Source organism: Monodon monoceros, unplaced genomic scaffold (assembly GCF_005190385.1).
Source record: "Monodon monoceros isolate NGI ecotype Baffin Bay Population unplaced genomic scaffold, NGI_Narwhal_1 Super_Scaffold_20, whole genome shotgun sequence".
NCBI lineage: Eukaryota > Metazoa > Chordata > Mammalia > Artiodactyla > Monodontidae > Monodon > Monodon monoceros.
The window spans coordinates 35,060,411-35,080,449 of NW_021703777.1; the positions used below are offsets into that span (position 1 = coordinate 35,060,411).

Here is a 20,039-nt window from a genome sequence, read left to right on the forward strand (position 1 = left end):
TACGTTGTGCCAAAAAAGTCAGCCTCAGAAGAATACATTCTATGTGGTTCTATTTATATGAAGTTCAAGAGGCAAAATTAATATATTATAATAGAGATCATATCACCCTGGAGTTAGGGTGAGGGATTTACAGGGAAGGGGCCTGAAGTTATAAATGTTCAATATCTTGATTTGGGTGGGGTTAACAGGTGTATGCATTTGTTAACACTTAGCAAATTGAACAGCAAATTGAACAGTTAAAATCTATGGAATGTAATCTACAGCCCACCAGGTGGGGGGAAACGATTGCTTTAAGCCACCAGTGAGATTAACCAGAGGTCAGTGGAAGGACTTAATAAATTATGAAACAAAAATTTTAATGGAAAATAATAATCCTATCTGATAGAATCCTAAATAAGAAACTAACCCCCCCAAAAAAATCAAATGTACTTACATGACCAAATTTCTACACTAGTCATCATAAAGCTTCTGAATACATGTTAGTGGTACAGCTATACTTTCACAAAGTAAAGTTATCATAAATTATATGTCCTCAGGAAAGGCACAAGTACACTTAAACCAGATGATCAGGGCTTCCCTGGTGGCGCAGAGGTTAAGAACCCGCCTGCATTGGCAGGGGAAACGGGTTTGATCCCTGGTCCGGGAAGATCCCACATGCCGTGGAGCAACTAAGCCCGTGCGCCACAACTACTGAGCCTGCGCTCTACAGCCCGCAAGCCACAACTACTGAGCCCGCGCACCTAGAGCCCATGCTCCGCAACAAGAGAAGCCACTGCAATGAGAAGCCTGCTCACTGCAAGGAAGAGTAGCCCCCGTTTGCTGCAACTAGAGAAAGCCCTCGTGCAGCAACAAAGACCCAACGCAGCCAAAAATAAATAAATAAATATTAAAAAAAAAACAAACAGATGATCAGAAGTGCATTAATTTTACTAACCTGACAATGGGATTAATACATCAAGGTTCAAAAGGTAGTAATTTTTAAAAACTGTATGTCAATAATGCTAGGGCTTATAAAACCTTTGGCTTATCTCAAACCACATATGCCAGCATCACAGATAAATTAACAGCTCTAGACTCTAACCACCTAAACTGGTTTGGACAGACAGACCCTTAATAACACTGGCCACATGCCAGATGCAAACGTCCTATCTCCCACACAGGCTCCATACCTAAACATGAGGCAAAGATCAAGAAAAAATAATCCACCTGATAAGGATTTATTTCTAATTTTTCTCATCCTTGCACAAATTATTCAATGTTGCTTATAAGATGCTAAGTCATAATCAGGATAGAGTCATTTTTTGTTCATCAAGATAAATACCTTTTATATACCACATGCAGCGCCTTAAAACATGAACTCCAAAATGACTCAACCATCTGGACATCTTCAAAGATTATGTATTTTAATGATATGAAGTTACAGCAAATAACATAATTACTAATGCTTCTGGAGTAACTAGCTTTTCTCCAAACAAGAACTTAAAAAACCACTTCAAGTGTGATGTCCATCTAGTTCTATAGGATATTCTTATAATAAAGCTACTAGATTATCTCAAACTAGCTGACCTCAATGGCTTCTTCCATATTAAATTTTAAATAAGTTCTTCATCTGTTCTATACTCTTAACTTATATAGAGTAAAACATAATTTAACTGGCATGATTAAAAATGGATGTTCTCATTGGTCAAATATTTTGGCTAAAATTATGAGGCTTACAGAGTTCTAACTTAAAACATGATAAAATACAGTTAAGATCAAAACTCAATTGTAAATAATTTAAAATTTTACAGTAATTATTAATGTAAAAGAAAGTCATCATTTTTGCCTCTGGATAATAACAATAAACTAAAATTATCACTATTCTGGTAAAGTGATAAAATACTAAGTTAACAGATCTCTAGGTATTAGAATGTCAGATAAATTCACTCCCATGATAGGATTTTCATTGCTATACCATAAACAACCACTAATCCTAAAGGTTTGATTCAAGGCATTTTTTTTTTTAAGTTTTAACAAGTGTTTTCCAAGCACATCCTCTGCCAAAACCCTTTTAGACACAAAGGACTTAATGCTCTACCTCATAAGAGAAACAGAACTCAAGTGGAAAAACAGTAAGCTTTCTGTAGACTCTGCTATGAGAAATATCTGCAGCCACCACAGTCAAACCAAAAAGGCTGTTATAAATCGAAGATACGAAACAGTACTGCCATCACTCCAGAGTGCTGTCTCCGCACTAATCCAAATACACAAGACTTGTTGGGTGGAGAGAAATCAATAGCAAATTAAGAATCTTTTTTTTTTTGGTCACAAATAATACATCCTGGTTATAAAGACTGAGAATATAGAGTAAGGGAAAGATTACATGAGCACTTTTTAGCCAGCGATCCCAAACAATCTCAAATGAGTTCTTCTTCCTCACAGCCTCAAGTCTTTTTATTGCTGTTCCATTTTCTGGCTAACGTTCATAAAGCACTTTAATATTTTTAGAAGCTTTAACTAGTATATTTTACAACATTTCTACGAGGTGTCAAAGCATCATTAGCCTCATTTAATAGCTGTAAAACAGACAGAAAGGTTAATGTCTTACTCAAGGCCATTAGTGAAGTCAATAGTAAGTTCAAGATTTGAGCTTTGAATTCTAATAGGACAACTAGCCAGAGTCCACCGGCCCATGAAGTTTCCAGCAGACAGCCAATCTAAGGGCTCCTTATTATCTTGAGTTGTTCAACAATAATTTAAATATACAGTATTATATACTCACTTAAATAATTTTATGCTAAGATGCCACTGTAAAAATCTGTAAAACTGTTCAGTAGATGTTTTGTTCACCTTGAAGATGAGCCTTCCTTCTACTGAACTCCTTTGGTACTTGGGCAACTTCTAAGTGCGTGGCTGAGAATGGAGAATGGTCATTCAATCAGGATAACCAAAGGGCAGATCTAGAACATGACTGTAACCAAGCTTAAACCATAATCAAGTGTACAGTTATAGTCTTTGTCATAAAAAATTATTTCTAACATATGGTGCAAAATGGTCCATGTTATTCAATTTCCATATGGAGACAGATGGATAGTTCAAAAATACTACAGCCCTCTACCCTCTGGTTGGAATTCTGGCCTCAACAAGCACTGTGGCTGGTACAGTTTGTCACATGCTCAAGTGACTGAGGGTAGAAAAGACAACTACTGAATATCAAATGTTCAGAAATGGGTTATCTGAAGAGCAGTTATTTGTCAGAGTTTTTCTGGATACCACACAGTGTGGAGAGACACTGGATTTGATGGCACTCAATCAATATTCTAGTCACTAGAAATGTGTGTTTGATAGTCCATTAGAGCCCTCTCTTATCCATTTGAAGCAAACCCCCTTCTCTGTGACTCCACACTAACCACACAATCCTCTGATTACTAATTATATCACTTAGATACCTAGATCCTAAGAATGATGCACACTGGCTAATGTACACATATATACAGTCACTAGAAACACCCAATTACATGTAAAGTAAGAGGCTTTACATTTCTCAGGACAGAAGCCTTGCCTGTCTTGTTTGATATTGCATCACCAACAGCTGGAACATTGTCTGGCACAAAATGGATGCTCCATAAGCTTTTAATGAACTATTATTGAAAATTGGAATTTATCAGGACCAAAACAGGCAAGCTCAATAGCTTAGAAGTATGAAAGGGAAAGAGCAAGCCATGTATAAAAAGCAGTAAAATCGTTATTAATTTTTATGTGAACTAGCCTGGTCTAGCTGCAGACCTTAAAAGCCTTAAATCTTCAAGTTCAGTCCAATTCAGTCCTAAACTGATCCTGACCAAGACTGCAAAGTTTATTAGGAGCCTACTCAATGATTATGGTCCGTTATTAATCCTGCTGCGCTAAATGTGGTGTGCTCCCCCAAAGCACCCCCATGCTTACCAAGCCACAATGTGAACCCTAAAGCCCCACAGAACTGAGCATGACCCCAGATTCTGGGTTTGCTGTCCGTTCCCTAACAGACACCACAATCCCAAACTTACTTAGCTCTGGTCATTACAACTGCCTAGCCCTTACCAAGTCTCTTTCCAGACAAGCCAGAACACAGGAGCTGTACGTTCGGATCACTGTTCACTCAGGGGAGCTCTTCCTGAATCAAAGACATTGTCATCAGCCTAACAGTAGGCACCACCACAAGACCCTGCTGCCATGCATCCTAAAGCACCTCATTCATACCTGAATTTGTCACTCATCCTTGAACATTTTAATTTGGAATGCATGCCACCCTCAATTTAAAAAACATTTATTGAGTGCTTGCCACCCGCCCTGCCCCAAATTACGCCATTATTCCTAGCCCCATTTATTTCTGGCTCAAGCCTCATTCCCAACCGGGCTCTTAATGAAGTCCCAGCATGTCTCACCTCTATATAAACCAGTTATCTAATCACAGTGTTCCACAAGGTCTTATATAAGAAAGAACAGAATCATCCCCCTTTTTCAGACAAGAAAATCAGGCTCAGAGAGGTTAAGGAATATGGACAAGGTCACATAGCATTTAAATAGCAAAGCCAAGATTCAAATTCAGTTTAAGTCTATACTCTATCCATTACGTTTTGTTCCTTGTTCATTTTTTGTAGCATCAGGACAATCATCAGCATAGGCCTGACTACGGAGCAAATATTCCGTCAATGTCTGTTTAACTCATAGGGTGTCTTCAATGTCCATTTTTAAAATAAATATCCATCAACAGGAATCTCATTTCAATGTTTATTTGCACAATGCAGAAATACAGCAAAAGCACCCTTTACCAACCTTCCCGTTTATTAATCTACTGGCCTGACTAACCAACTCTCCCACGCCCTCTGTACACTCTAACAGGCTTGCACACTTCTACTGCTCCTCTCCACCTGCGATGCAACTTACCAACTCATGCATGTTAGGTTTGCTCCCAATTTGTTTGGAACACTTGCACTTGTTACTGAAATTATATAACTTGAATAAGTATATGTAATCCAATGACATGTGCATGTAAAAAGAGAGCTTTTCTAAGAATGATTTGATCAATGTGTTACCACAAAAAAATTTCTCAATCAAATTAGACGTGTGAGAAATGTCAGAGAAAGTGTATAGTCTGAAGATGACTTTGCACTGAGATTTCTTTTCAAGTGTCTGAGCTCTCGCTGCACTTTAAAAGCGCTGGGTAGTTAGAGCTGATGTATCAGTGTGGTGTGGTATGTGCAAGAACAAGCGTATGGCTCTCCAAGCAGCGGGCCATACTTAGTTTTACAACGAAAGACTAGCATTTACATTTACAACGAAAGACCATACAGTTACATGTTTGGGGTTAAAATAAAATATTTAGGGTATACAAGTACTCTTTTTTAACCGTTTCTCCCCTTCAGCCTTTTTTTGATTAAGTGGTCAACCATATCAACAGGACTCCTATCATGGAAGCCCCTCCTACGATGCCCTCCTTTCAGGAGCCCTCAGGGGTAGAAGGCTCCACAATGACACACTGCTGTCACTTCTGGTCCCATCTCAAACAACAAACACCCTGCCCTACACCACCAAGGAAATGGACACACGACCTCCGATTTTCTACTGTACTGAGGTTGTGTTAAACACTCTAGTGTGTTTATTACCAATAATTAATTTTAATTATCTCTTGAAAAACTCTTGTTTAAATTCTGTTCCTTTTTCAAACGGAAGTGAGTTATCTGTAATGAGGTGGATGGAGCCAGAATCTGTCATACAGAGTGAAGTAAGTCAGAAAGAGAAAAACAAATGCCATATGCTAATGCACATATATGGAATCTAAAAGACGGTACTGATGAACCTAGTGGCAGGGTAGGAATAAAGAGGCAGACGTAGAGAATGGACTTGAGGACACAGGGCAGGTAGGGGAAGCTGGGATGAAGTGAGAGAGTAGCACTGACATATATACACTACCAAATGTAAAACAGATAGCTAGTGGGAAGCTGCTGCATGGCACAGGGAGATCAGCTCAATGCTTTGTGACCACCTAGAGGGGTGGGACAGAAAAGATAGTAGGAGGGAGGCTCAAGAGGGAGGGGATATGGGGATATATGTATATGTATAGCTGATTCACTTTGTTGTACAGCAGAAACTAACTCTACATTGTAAAGCAATTATACTCCAACAAAGATATTAAAAAATAAATAAATTCTGCTCTTTTTTTAAAGAGATGAGACTTTCTATCTCAAATAATTCCAGTTTATGCAACATAAAAGTTTAAACAGTTCATGAACTGTTTAAAACACATCCATTCAAAATTATCAGATGCTTCTTCAATTCTGAGATGATAAAAGTTCTAATGTAGACAGAACCTATAGATGAACACTTATAATATTAATTTGGGAATAAGATCATTTACTTACATTGGTACTATTAATAGCCTTACCTTAGTTTTTCACACTTACAACAGGTGAAAAACTCTTATCTACTTTTAGCAAGCCAAAACAAATGCCCAAAAGCTGAGAAGTAAAAACATATGTAACAAAACCACAAATTTAGCAATAAAGTAAATGTTTTAAAAAACTCAAGATCCTTTAGGATTCTCCAAAATGTTCATCAACACATCAAATGAAGAATAATAAACCTTCAATAATTTTGGTGATACTGAAAAAATGTTTTTCAGTTATAAATGTACTTCTATTTTTGAATATACAAACTCTCTTTTTCAATAACACTAGTAGTTAATGACAACTTAATAGTTGCTGTGTGATGCTGAACTAATTACTTAACCTTTCTGAGCTTCCTCATTTGCAAAATAGAGTAATACGTATCTAATATGCTGGTGAATATCAACTAAGACATATGTAAAATGCCTAGCACACAGCTGAAGATAAACCCATGTGAAAACCCTTCAAATACACACACACACAAACATACACAAAAAGTCAAGTATTCTTAATGGGGAAGGTGGGAGGAGACAAAGTACATGCATTCTCTGAACATGTATGTGAAACTTCATGCATATATACTTTAGTGCCCTTTACTTGGGAAAGAGTTCAGTTTTTCATTAGCTTCTCAAAGGAGTCCATGACCCCAAAAAAGTTTACCTCCTTTTATAGTAGGCTTTGGCTTTATTTTCTCTGGTCCCATATATATAAAGTTTATAAAATTTGATTGGATACTTTAAACACAAGTAATTTAAATTATTCAACAGCAACAACAGCAAAAAAATTCAATTAAAAGTGTGGTCATGGTAAAATATGTATTCTCCTTTTATTTCTCTTTAAAAAAAAGAAACAAATTCATTTGGCTCAAATTATTCCCCAACGTTACCATAATTAAAAGCAACCATCCAAACTCAAAATCAAAGTTTGAAAACCAAAACAAAAAAACAACAGCAATAACAAAAGAAAAAATAATCAGGAAACCCTAAACAGCCAGAATTAAAACCCTATTACTTATATAATAAAATGACAATTGTCCCTTCTTTAGAGTTAATCTTTCAAACTACTTCATTCCTTCATTTTGACTCAAAGTTAACAACATTCACTTCAAACAGTTATTATATATATTTTAAATCTGTGTAATAAGGAGACTGCATAGTATCGCAGAAGGGACCCTTAATTAGGAATCAGGGAAACCAGGGTTATGGTCCTGTTCTGTCACCAACTGACTCTAAGACAGCTGGACCTCAGCATTCTATGGCACTATGCTTCTACATAAAAACATGCAGTCCCAAAGTAGAAGACTAAGATACCTGCTATCCTAAGACTACTTTATTACTAACAGAATAAAGAAAACAGAAAACAGAAATGTACAAAAGGGAGGTTACCTGACAAGAGATTTGATTCTAGGTCTAATGAGAAAATATACCGACAACAATAAACCTTTGAATTACAGAAAGTTCCGTCCCCACTGTCAACACTCTCGGAGCAGATATACTCAGAGCAGAGCTTCTAGTTGGGGCCATTTAAAACTTTAGCTTCACATTAATAAGAATAACAGATACCTCCCCAGAACTGCTCCTTTCCTTAAGGTGAACAGCACTTAGAAGAAAGATTTAACAAAGTACAGACAGGAAAAAATATACAAAATAGAGGAAAGAGCAGTTTAGTGTGTCTTGATAGGTAAGCCCTTACTCTGTATTCCAATAAAAAATACTTGTTATGGGGCTTCCCTGGTTGCACAGTGGTTAAGAATCCACCTACCAATGCAGAGGACACAGGTTCAAGCTCTGGTCTGGGAAGATCCCCCATGCCGCAAAGCAACTAAGCCCATGCGTCACAACTACTGAGCCTGCGCTCTAGAACCCACTGGCCACAACTACTGAGCCCATGTGCCACAACTACTGAAGCTCGTGTGCCTAAAAGCCCATGCTCCACAACAAGACAAGCCACTGCAATGAGAAGCCCGCACACCACAACGAAGAGTAGCCCCCACTTTCCGCAACTAGAGAAAGCCCACGTGCAGCAATGAAGACCCAATGCAGCCAAAAATAAATTAATAAATTTTAAAAATAATAATAATAGAAAGAATTTTTAAAAATACTTGTTATGGAAAAGGTAGCTTATTTTAATCAATTTTATTTCCAAACTGACTTTTGCAAAACAAGTATTTTTCAATGGAGTATAAAATAAGGCTTTATATACCAAGATACCCCTACAGTGAAGAAACATCCCTCTTCCAAAAAAAAACAAAAACAATGTGAATGTTAAGCATTTAATGAGTCTGCCAAGTAACACTCTTTCAATGTATTCCTGTAAGAGCTAGCAATATACACAAAGGCAAATTGGCAGGGCAAGAGGTTTTCTGAGAGGTGTGATGACTAACACTTCAGGACTGGAATACGACAGTTATTAAAAGAAACATGAGAAGCGTTCTCCCAGTTCCTCACAGGCCAATGTCTCTACCACAAGAGCTACTACAAACAGCATTCAGAGCTGAATTCACACACTCCAGTCTTGTAGGCCTAAACCACCTTTTGCAATTTTCCCCCATGTGACACATTATGTGAATCAAAGAAACCAATCAGTAATTCATTTACTGAAGGTCAGATATAGGGTACAGTGAGACTCAGGCACTCAAATGAATAAAAACAAGGAGCAAACGAAACCCAAGATAAGGGTCTTGTTGAAACCAATGCCCCAGAATCCAGCAAATAGCACACCTGTACAGAAAAGACCAGAATGAGATTACACGTACCAAACATTTTCCTCCATGTTAAAAAAAGGTTCATGTAGCATCTGATTCACACCTTTGTACATGACTTCAGGATCAACCAAGGCTTTTCAAATGCTTTACCTCATGAATGGGACTTCCAAGCAGAGGTTAACTGAGGCCATCTAAGGATCACCAGGAGGCCTTACCACTGCCAGTATTTAAGATTTAATAACAGCATGCTCTAACAAGTTAAAGTGAAAAGATTTCAGTCTCCAAATTCAAATATTTTGCAGTATATTTCAACTAGTTACAAGGACAAAAGATTTCCTATTTGTACAAGTAGAATTCAGAGATTATTTCTTAAGAAGTTAGTCCTAGTTCTTTTTGCTGTCCTCAAAATACAGTCTACCTATTGGAAGGAGTATAAATAAATACAAACTTTTAGATGGCAATTTGGCATACCTATCAGAAATTAAAACATGAATGTACCTTTTGATCCAGCTATTACATGTTGAGGAATCTATCCCATGAAATTTTTGGATGCAAATATAAAAATGTTCATTCACTGCAACATTTTTGTAAAGGTGAAAAATCATATATGCTGATTAACATACAGGACACCACACAAAAGAATGAGCTGGACTCATATGTATTGACATGTAAAGAACTCCAAGACACTTTGTTCAGTGAAAAAAGCAAAGTTACAGAACAACAGGTATAGTAAAAGTATACTTATATCAAGAAAATTGTGTGTGTGTGTGTCTGTAACTGCATAGAAAATGTTCTTAAAGATTAACACCAAACAGATAACAGAGGCTACCCTATGGGGAAAGAGAGTAAATCACAGAGTGTGGGATTGGTGAGTGCGAAGAGAAGTACAGTTTTAAAGAGGGACTTTCACTTTCTACTCCACATCTACCTCTATTAGTTAAACATTTACATCATATATATAAAACATTTGTTCTTTATAGAAAGTAAGAGAGGTGCGATGCCAAATTTTAGCTAAAATCTAGAATCACTAATAGAGGATGCTGAAATAGTCAAAGAAGTAAAGGCTGTTGGCCGCCAAAAACACCCTTTACAGACTTAACCTTCTAGGGAATAAAGGAAAATATGGGTAGCACTGTAGTTATAAATGAACATCACCGTGTCTTCATAAAACAACAAGCATCATTCAGAGAACTAAAGGATTTGTATCTTAGAACTTTGAGAATATAAAAGATACTGAAATCAGGAACATTATTAAAAAGCTATAATCATTATAATGTCTCTTAGAAATAGAGTTTTAACAACAAATCCTATTACTTTGGTACAAAGTGTCTATGTATAGGTATGCCCTGTTGCATTAGAACACTGACATGTGTAAAGGACCAAGTGATATGAGGCATCCCCCTTACCTGTACATTCTCTTCTGTCACCTGAATCTCCGCCGTATAAACATAGTCAATCAGCATCCTCAGGGTCCAGCCGTCCACCTCCTTGATTCGAACTCTCTTTGCTCGGCTCTCACTCATCTCACCTGAAACACAAGGAGCAAGGCTGACGCTGCAGCAGACACCCAGCAGGAAGACCAAAACCCAGTCAGACGGGCACTCACTGTATTCAGGAGGCAACATGGTCAGCCACTTCAGCAGGCCTACAACATTCCCCTACCTCCCCTAAAAGCTTACCTGAGGAAACCATACAAGGTACTTCTGTTACCCACTTGTGCCTGGAAATCACATCATGGCAATGAATATGCCACGTGTCCAACTGCATGAACTCTTAATACCTGTAGAATTATAGGTTCAGGACCCACTGCGGTCCATGCCTTTTTTTGGTCCAATGTGTGGACAAAGAATGTCACCTGCCATAGCAGTAAACAAAGGATGTTGCAGCCATCAGCCATTGCAGGCCACACCAGACTGTGCATATGAGGGGATTCAGAATGGGAAAAAAAAAATAGGATACTGGCCCTAGCTAGTTAAGGTGTGTATCAAAGGAATGATTTCAATGAGCCTAGAAGCTTGTTATCTTCCCATATGTAGAAAAGTGCTAAATTTATTAACTTGTCTGGTTTTCTTTAATTGACAATAATCTTTTGATGTTCCGACTACCTGGTTCTTTTGCAAAAACTCCTACATATTCTGGCTCCTCCCTGACCTCTTTGGAGCAGTCCCTCAGAGAGATCTGAGAGGCTGCCTCCTGGAGTGAAGTCCTCCGAAAGTCCACTGAATAAAACATAATTCGCAGCTTCTAGGTTGTGCATTTTTTTAGCTGACAATGCTTTAGAGCAGTTTCTTTTCCTTTTGAATTTCTATTCAAGACTAGAACACAGCGTTACCCCGTGAGGCTAACTTCCAAGTTCCCGGTACTCACTCACAAGCACGCCAGTGCCTGCCCCTGCCCTCTGGGAAGTCATACCTCTCAGATAGGAAACAATCAGAACACAAATTACAGAAGATGCCCAGGAAATGAAAGACAAAAGAGGGGTGTTAAAGAGGTGAGTCAATGGCCAAGGCAGATGGCAATGGGCCTTCTAGCCCAAGTTCCGTTCCTATTTTTCACCTGCAGCAACTTCATCTTGAAGTCATTTCCATACCAGTATTTATTACTAAAGCCAGATGCCCTTCTACATCACTGCCTGCTAAATAAGTGGTACAAGACCTCCCTCTTACTATCCACTGAACTAGTTAAGCATTCAGGGATCATAAATAAGATCCTCTCTTGTATAAAGAAACGGGGAAGAAGAAAAGAGAAGGGATGGCCCCTAAACCCAGGGGACTCATGGAGAGTTAGAAGCAGGTTTGGGCACATATGTGCGCACATAAAATGGCCCAAGAATAGGGAAACATAAGCAATTGAATGGGGAAAGAAAACTCAATTAAAAACAAGACAGTCTAAAAATAATGTTGAGTGTTAGGGGACACCTTAGCAAAAAGGTTTAGTTCTACATTCATCAGGTTTCAAAGATAAAGGAAGTATGAAAAACAATGCCACCATCCCTCACCTGTTAGAAAAACAGCACAATGGCCTCAAGATTTCTTGAAAGTTCATTTCTTTTTCAGGTACAGTATACTGTCAGTGACCACAAATTATCAGAAAAGGCTATAGGAATCCATAATTACACAAAATTCCTTTGCAAACATAAACACTGGGAAGAGAGAAATAATAATAGTGAAGTATTAGTAACTACCTGCTTCCCTGGAGACTGTCTCTGACAAAAGCTCAAAAAAAGCTGTTCTCCTAAGAGCTAAAATATCTGAAAAACTATTACGCTACTTCCCAGGGGGGAAAACATCCACTGGTATTACAAGGGAAGAGAGAAAATTGATGATATGCTCCTGTTATATGTCTATATAGCAGGAAGACAAGGGATTGGGCTATGTATCTGCTGCCTCAGCACGTTTTGGGGTTCTTTTTTTTTTTTTCCTTTCATGAAAAAGGGGAAAGCATGTTTTTTTCCCCCTTAAAGAAAAGGGTAAAAAGAGCAAGGTCGAGGAATATGGAAACATAATTCTTCATGTACATATAAGGCACCTTCCTCTGTCCTAGTCTCTCTGGATCTTGTAGCTAGATGGGATTTGTGTCATCTGAAAGCTCTTTTGTGGTAAAGTGAGGACACTTTGGTAATTCCCACTTGAACTTTAGCGAGAGGCCACTCTAATTCATCTCTAGGGCCCCGGCGATGTGCAAAGTCCCACAGGGCCCGGGGCCACACAAGCATAAAGCCATGTACTTAGTTCTCAAGGAATTCACTCCTCAGGACTTAGGCATGATTTAGACAAAAACAAGTTTGACTTTAATTTACATGTATGACTGAAAAATTATCAGTTCTCTGCCAAGGAGTTTTTAATATTATAGTTTTTAAGGTATTGCTATAAGATGCACTGTGCTGATTCACATTCCTTAAGTGTCATTTTTAATATTAATTCTTTCTCTCCCAAGAAAACTGTATCTACTTCCAACAAATTCTATCTCTATCACATACTACCTTAGAAATGCTTTAATCTTGGGGCTTCCCTGGTGGCGCAGTGGTTGAGAGTCCGCCTGCCGATGCAGGGGACACGGGTTCGTGCCCCGGTCCGGGAAGATCCCACATGCTGCGGAGCGGCTGGGCCTGTGAGCCGTGGCCGCTGGGCCTGTGCTCCGCAACGGGAGAGGCCACAACAGTGAGAGGCCCGCGTACCGCAAAAAAAAAAAAAAAAAAAAGGAAATGCTTTAATCTTTATTTTCATATTAATTTACAAAAACAAATAGCTTGCCGCAGACTGTGTTAATAGTTTAAAAATTCCAATAACTATGAAAAACCAAAACACGTACCAAAGAGAGCTGTAAAAGCTACTTAGAGCTAATTCTAGTTGTTAAATATTATCTTACTTCTGTCCTTTGCTGTGTTTATAGAGATTTATTTTTGATAATGAGTTTTGTTTTTCTTTCTTTCTTTTTTTGGCCGTGCCATGTGGCTTGTGGGATCTTGGTTCTCCTACTAGGGACTGAACCCAGGCCCACAGCAGTGAAAACGCCAAGTCATAACCACTGGACCGCCAAGGAATTCCTGATAATGAATTTTAAAAAGATACCCAGTGATACTGTAAAGAGTTTAATCTCATAACATTTTTTTAACTTCCTGTCTTAGTGTTCTTCTCCTGTGTTTGATCATGTATTATAGAACTGAAGCTATACTATGATATCCACACAGATATCACCACCCTCACCTCCTCTCCATCCCTACTGCCGCTGTGCCACCTCTTCCTTCTTCCTCACCTCCAGGATGGACTCCACACATCTGACCATGGCACTCAAAAGCCTTCAGCTACTCCCAGTCCAGGCATGCAGGCCTGTCCATGTCCCACCCCTGCCTCACTATCCAGCCTCCACTCTCTCTCTCCTACTTCTAGTCTTATTTATATAAGAAAGGAACTTTGTGTAGTTTCCCATACACACCCAGCAATTTCCTACCTCGATGCCTCTGTCGAGCTTCCTCATCTCTGTCTCCTCATGCCCTCATTCCCCAGGCTAACCCCCACATATTCTTCGAGATTCAGCTGGAACCTCTCCAAGCAGCCTTGCCTGCTGATGACCCAAGTCTGGGTTAGGTTCTCACCCTAGGTTACCTCCTGCAAATCCACTCTGTCATAATAATATCTGGTTCTCCCCACCTGGATTCTTGAGCTTCCTGAGAGCAGGGATGACGTCTTTCTTACCTCTGTATCCCACAGTGCCTGACATATGGTAGATACCCAATAAATAATGGCTGTTTGAATGAATGACTAGAAAAGCGAAAAGTAAAACAAGTGCCAATTTTAAATGTAGCACCTTTACTTAACACAATTACTAACACTTAAGTTAGTCTTGAATATGGGTATTCTAGCTCTGAAGGATTTCAGTCAACAAACATTTATTGAACATCCACTATACAGGCTGAGCTAAGCACTTTCACTAATGAACACTGCACCATCTCTACTGTTTTTGAGAAAAGAAATGAAGTCCTCCAAATCGTAAAAGCTTACGGACACATGTATGGATAGAAACAACTCCATCACAAGGAACTTAAACAGGACTCCTGAAGCCCAGAACAAACTGGTGACTGTATTTACCCATTCTGAAGTTCTAAAAAGTGAATAGGTTTAAGAGGGCAAACCCTAGGATCAATTAAAAACTCATGTGACTCTAATTTCAGTTATTGCTCAGCACATAAATTGAAAAAATAATAAAAATATAATACAGTACACTTTATACTATGTTGAAACCCTAAGAATTGAATGACAAGTTTACAGCCACATTTAATAAATAAATTTTATTCCATTACTCTTCAAATTATACTTGTCACCTACTCCAATCATTGTTGCCCTTTTGCTCATTATTAGTCTCAGGTTACAAAGAAGCTACTGACACAATGGTATCTTCATTCTGGCAAGATGAGCCGAATGCCCCTGCCAGGCACTGGCTATGGTGGCATGGTACAAAATTCGCCAATTCTACAACTAATCTAAGGCAAACATGGTAACTACATTACCCCGCCAGTCTGGCTCTAGTTTGAGTAACTTCTGGAACAGGTCTCCCAGTTCCTAAAAGAAAAATAGGAATGAGACAACCCCTCTCCTTCCTCGAGATGTTGGGTCCACTCTCGTAGGCATCTTGCATTCATGGGGGAAGCAGCCATAGGATAAAATTTTTAGTGAGGACAGCCGGGTGGCGAGACAGAAGGAAGAGGATCCCTGATGATCCGATCATACCTGGTGCCCAGCCTATTTTCCAGTTATGAGAGAATATATTTCCTTGCTACTTAAACCAGCTTAAGGGGAGTTTTCTGTTATATGCAGACTAAAGTTATATGCACTTTATGTGCAATGCCCTATTTAATGTTCTTCACAGCAGTCAGCGATATAAGAAATCACCTTTTCTTTATGTTTCCTCTCTAACCATTCCTCCTCTCCCCAAAGCCTAGGATAACACCTAGCACACAGAAGATGCTCAATGAGTACTCCTTCATGAAGGAAAGCACAAATCTTAGACAAATACAACATGCACACAACTTTTAAAATATCTCACATCTTAATCATTCAAATGATAATCTATCTTTTCCTATTCTAATTTACCTTACTAAATCATGTTCAATGTGACAAAAGAAATGATCAAAAAGCACCCCCAAAAAAGAAGAGTGAAAATAAAAATACAGTATTTCTCACTAGATTTCAGATATTTTATAGCCTGTGGCACCACAGAAGTCTCAAATATATTTGTTAAGAAAAATGGCATTTTAAATGCCACATTTGTACACAAACAAGTAATTTAAAAACACAAGAACTCAGGACTTCCCGGGAGGTCCATGGTTAAGGGACCATGCTTCCTTCGCAGGGGGCATGGGTTCAATCCCTGGTAGGGTAACTAAGATCCCGCATGCCGCGTGGCATGGCCAAAAAAAAACCAAAACAAACCAAACCAAACAAGGATGATAAAATAAATAAATAAAAACACAAGAATGCAATTTGATTTATTCTTTCTCAAGTAACAGTTAAACAACCTGGCCTTGATCTAAATTGGCCCGTATTTCACAAAAGAAAAACCTGTGACTACATCACAGAATTACTTTTCACCTCCCTTCTTCTACCCAAATACTTGGAACTACAATGAGTAACAGAATTCTTTTTTAGGTGATATAATTTGAATGAAAAATTCACCTACAGTTTAGGGGAGATGAAAAACAAGGGCCAAAAAGAATACCTGTAGAGTCCCCATTTCCTAATAGGCGAGTCACAGGGAATAACAGGAGTACAAGGCAGCCTTGTGCCACTGCAGACACTTCTGCTTACTGCTGATCACTGAGCCAAAGTACACAAACATCACGGTGTGTGATGGGGTGGAAGCATGCCAAGGTCTGTGGGCCTCGCCATATTTTTTATGACAGATAATATACACATAATAGGACTTCAGACCAGGAAAACAGATAAACAATGGGCTCACAGTCTAGCAAATCTTAAATGAATATATGTACACTAAACCACCTAGACCAGATTTTCATGTCTTCTTTAGGTAAAAAATCTAATCTAATCTCTGCCAAACTGCTGACTATTCAGTGGATTCAAAAGAAGAAAATGAACAAAGATTGCCAGAAAGGTAAACAGCATCCATTGCTGAAGAATCATAAAAGTCTAGCTTACTAATAAGCAAATGAAAAGATGCTCAACATCATTAGTCATTAGGGAAGTGCAAATTAAAACTATAAGAGATGCCATTTCACACCCATTAGAATGACCACAATTGAAAAAAAAAAGATAGCAGCAAGTGTTGGCAAGGATGTAGAGAAAGGGCAACAGTCATACATAACATAGGAATATAAAATGATGCAGCCAATTGGGGAAATAGCATAGCAATTTTTTAAAAGTTAAATATAAATTTACCATATGACCCAGGAATTCCACACATAGGTATCTACCACCATGAGACATCTGTCCACACAAAGAACTGCACATGAATTCATAGCAGCATTATTCTTTATTTTAATTTTTATTTCATTTTTGGCTGCATTGGGTCTTCATTGCTGCACGTGAGCTTTCTCTAGTTGTGGCAAGCAGGGGCTACTCTTCGTTGCAGTGCGCGGGCTTCTCACTACAGTGGCTTCTCTTGTAGCGGAGCACGGGCTCCAGGGACGCAGGCTTCAGTAGCTGTGGTGCGCAGGCTCAGTAGTTGTGGCTTGCAGGCACTAGAGCACAGGCTCAGTAGTTGTGGCTCACAGGCCTAGCTGCTCCGCGGCATGTGGGGTCTTCCCGGACCAGGGATCAAACACATGTCCCTTCATTGGCAGGTGGATTCTTAACCACTGCACCACCAAGGAAGTCCCCAGCATTATTCTTAATAGCCAAAAATTGGAAACAACATAAATGTCCATCAGCTGGTAAATGAATAGTCAAAATGTGCCATTTTCATACAATGGAATCTACTTAGCAATAAAAAGGAACAGACTGATGATACATACTATGACATGGATGAACCTCAAAATTATTATGTGGGAACAAAAATGTTCTAAAGCTGATTTATGGTGATGGAAGTACTACTCAGTAAATTTACTAAAACTCACTGAACACTAGAATATAAAATATGCCTCAATAAAGTTGTAAAAAAAAATCACAATTGAGGTACTCAATTCACATTTTATATGTGTCAGAAATTAACACAGAATCCCTATTTTGTATCTACTTTAGCACCTAGCAATCTAAGATTTGACCAAGTATTCTCAGGCAGAAACAGGCTAAACTGCAAGGACCCACCCACCAGTTAACTGAGATACATACTTAGGAATACTTATAGAATCAAGACATCTTCAGGGCCTCATTCCCATCATTAAGCAAAACTCACTTATTCAGAAATTGCATGTTAGCTGAAACATGAAGAGGTGAGAACCATTAGGCAAAAGAAAAAGAAAAAGGAAAGAAAAGAGGGAAGCTGAAATATAGTTCAGATTCTTAAGTAAACAGAGAAGAAAAATAGAGACATAATGAGATCTCCCATCTCCAGCGTCTCTGGAGGTTGAAGGCTCAGGGAGTCTGCAAACTCTAAGTATCATCTTTTGAAGGGAAAGGAAACTAACCCTGATCTTGTAATTTTAAGTTAATCACTACATTTTGTAACTGGAAAATAAAACATTTATCAAAAAAAGTCTGTTTGTAAGACACTTTCAATCTTATATTCTTACAATATAAAGACATTTAGGAATTGAGGGTAAAAAATAATAATGATAATCATGATAATTACTGCCAACATTAATTGAACATTTCCTATGTGCCAAATAAAGGGCTAACATATATGATCTCACTTAATCTTTATAAGAATCCTAGGAAGTAAATATTATCATCCCCATTTTCCAGAAGAGTAAACTGAAGCCCAGATTGATGAAGTGATTAATGATCCCAAAGATCCAGTAACTCTGACAAGGAAGTGGCAGTAACAGTGTCACCTGAAGGAAGGTCACTTACAGGGGCAGCACTTTACTAGTGAATTCCTAAATTAGGCCAATGCAGATCAAATACTCCTTTTGCAAACTAGAGATTCTGTTTAGAAAAGACTCCAGGAGTAATAAATAAGATGTAAACCAAAAGACTGAAGTGAATCCACGACATAAAAATTTGACTAATCCCATTTCAACTTTTCGAATCAGCCTCAGCTGAAGGCACCCTCCCCAAATCACTTGCCCAACTTGGCTCATGGCCCCTCTACTATCTTTCCTAAATCCTTGATTATTTAATTCAGTTCAGAACAGCCAGAATGTAATAGGCTGAAGAGTGAGGTGCCTCCAGACTGCTCTCTACTCCCAAACACTAAGCCCATTCTCTCCACATTGCTTTTTGCACTTTTCTTCATCTGTGTAAACCTTTACATTTATTATGTTTCAAGAAATGTCAGATCTCCTTCTCTCAATGCTGCCCATCACAGTCCTCACCATCTGTATTTACTCCTTTGCACACACAGATCTTCCATAAACTATTATGTATTTAAAGTGTACACATCTCATTTCCCCAGTGATATAATAAACTACTGGGGCAGGAAGTATGCTAATTTTTTTTTTTTTTTTTTTTTGGCGGTACACGGGCCTCTCACTGCTGTGGCCTCTCCCGCTGCGGAGCACAGGCTCCGGAGGCGCAGGCCCAGCGGCCATGGCCCACAGGCCCAGCTGCTCCATGGCACATGGGACCCTCCCGGACTGGGGCACGCTAATATTGTTTTGTATTCCTTGAAGTATCTAGCAAAATGTTAGGCCCAGGATATATTTAAGTTTCTAAAGTATGAATAGATTTGTATTTGTGCTTTTTTTTCTATAACTGTATATGTATTTACAAGTATTTATTTGTCCTACCAATAATCTAAGATTATAAGCTCATTGTTGGAACAGATAATAACTTCATATCCTTGTACAGTACTGTATGCTTAAATTTTGTTTTTTTAAGAATGAGGTTAAGGGAGGGTGTGGCCAGGTGGCAGAGTAGGAAGACCTGGAGCTCACCAGCTCCTACAGGCACACCAAATTACAACAACTCACAGAGCAACTATAAATGAGAATGACCTGAAGACTAGCCGAGATTTCCCACAACTAAAGACATAGAAAAGGAACCACAATGAGAAGGATAGAAGGGGCAATGACATGACCTAGTCAAGACCCACTCACCCAGGTCAGCAACCCACAAACAAGATGATAATCACAATTACAGAGATTCTCCCCAAAGAGCAAGGGTTCTGAGCCCCACATTGGGCTCCCCAGTCCAGGAATCCTACACCGAGAAGACAAGCTCCCAGAACATCCGGCTTTGAAGGCCAGAAGGGCTTGGCTACATGAGAGCAAGAGGGCTGTAGGAAACAGAGACTCATCTGTTAAGGGTGTGTGCAAAACCTCATATACTCTGAGACCCAGAACAGAGGCAGTAGTTTGAAAGGAGCCTGGGTCAGAC

The 20,039-nt window shown here is 38.8% G+C and overlaps 1 protein-coding gene across 3 annotated transcripts in view; it reads right to left on the bottom strand.

Moving 5' to 3' along the window:
* KLHL2 (kelch like family member 2) overlaps window positions 1-20,039 on the bottom strand; it is a 126,027-nt gene that overhangs the window by 72,736 nt on the left and 33,252 nt on the right. For 2 of the 3 annotated variants that reach the window (XM_029235705.1, XM_029235706.1), the window contains exon 4: window positions 10,515-10,636. The exons of the other annotated variant lie outside the window; for it this stretch is intronic. In XM_029235705.1, coding sequence (XP_029091538.1) covers window positions 10,515-10,636 — 122 coding nt within the window. The remainder of the gene's footprint in view (window positions 1-10,514; window positions 10,637-20,039) is intronic. 3 annotated transcript variants of the gene reach the window in all.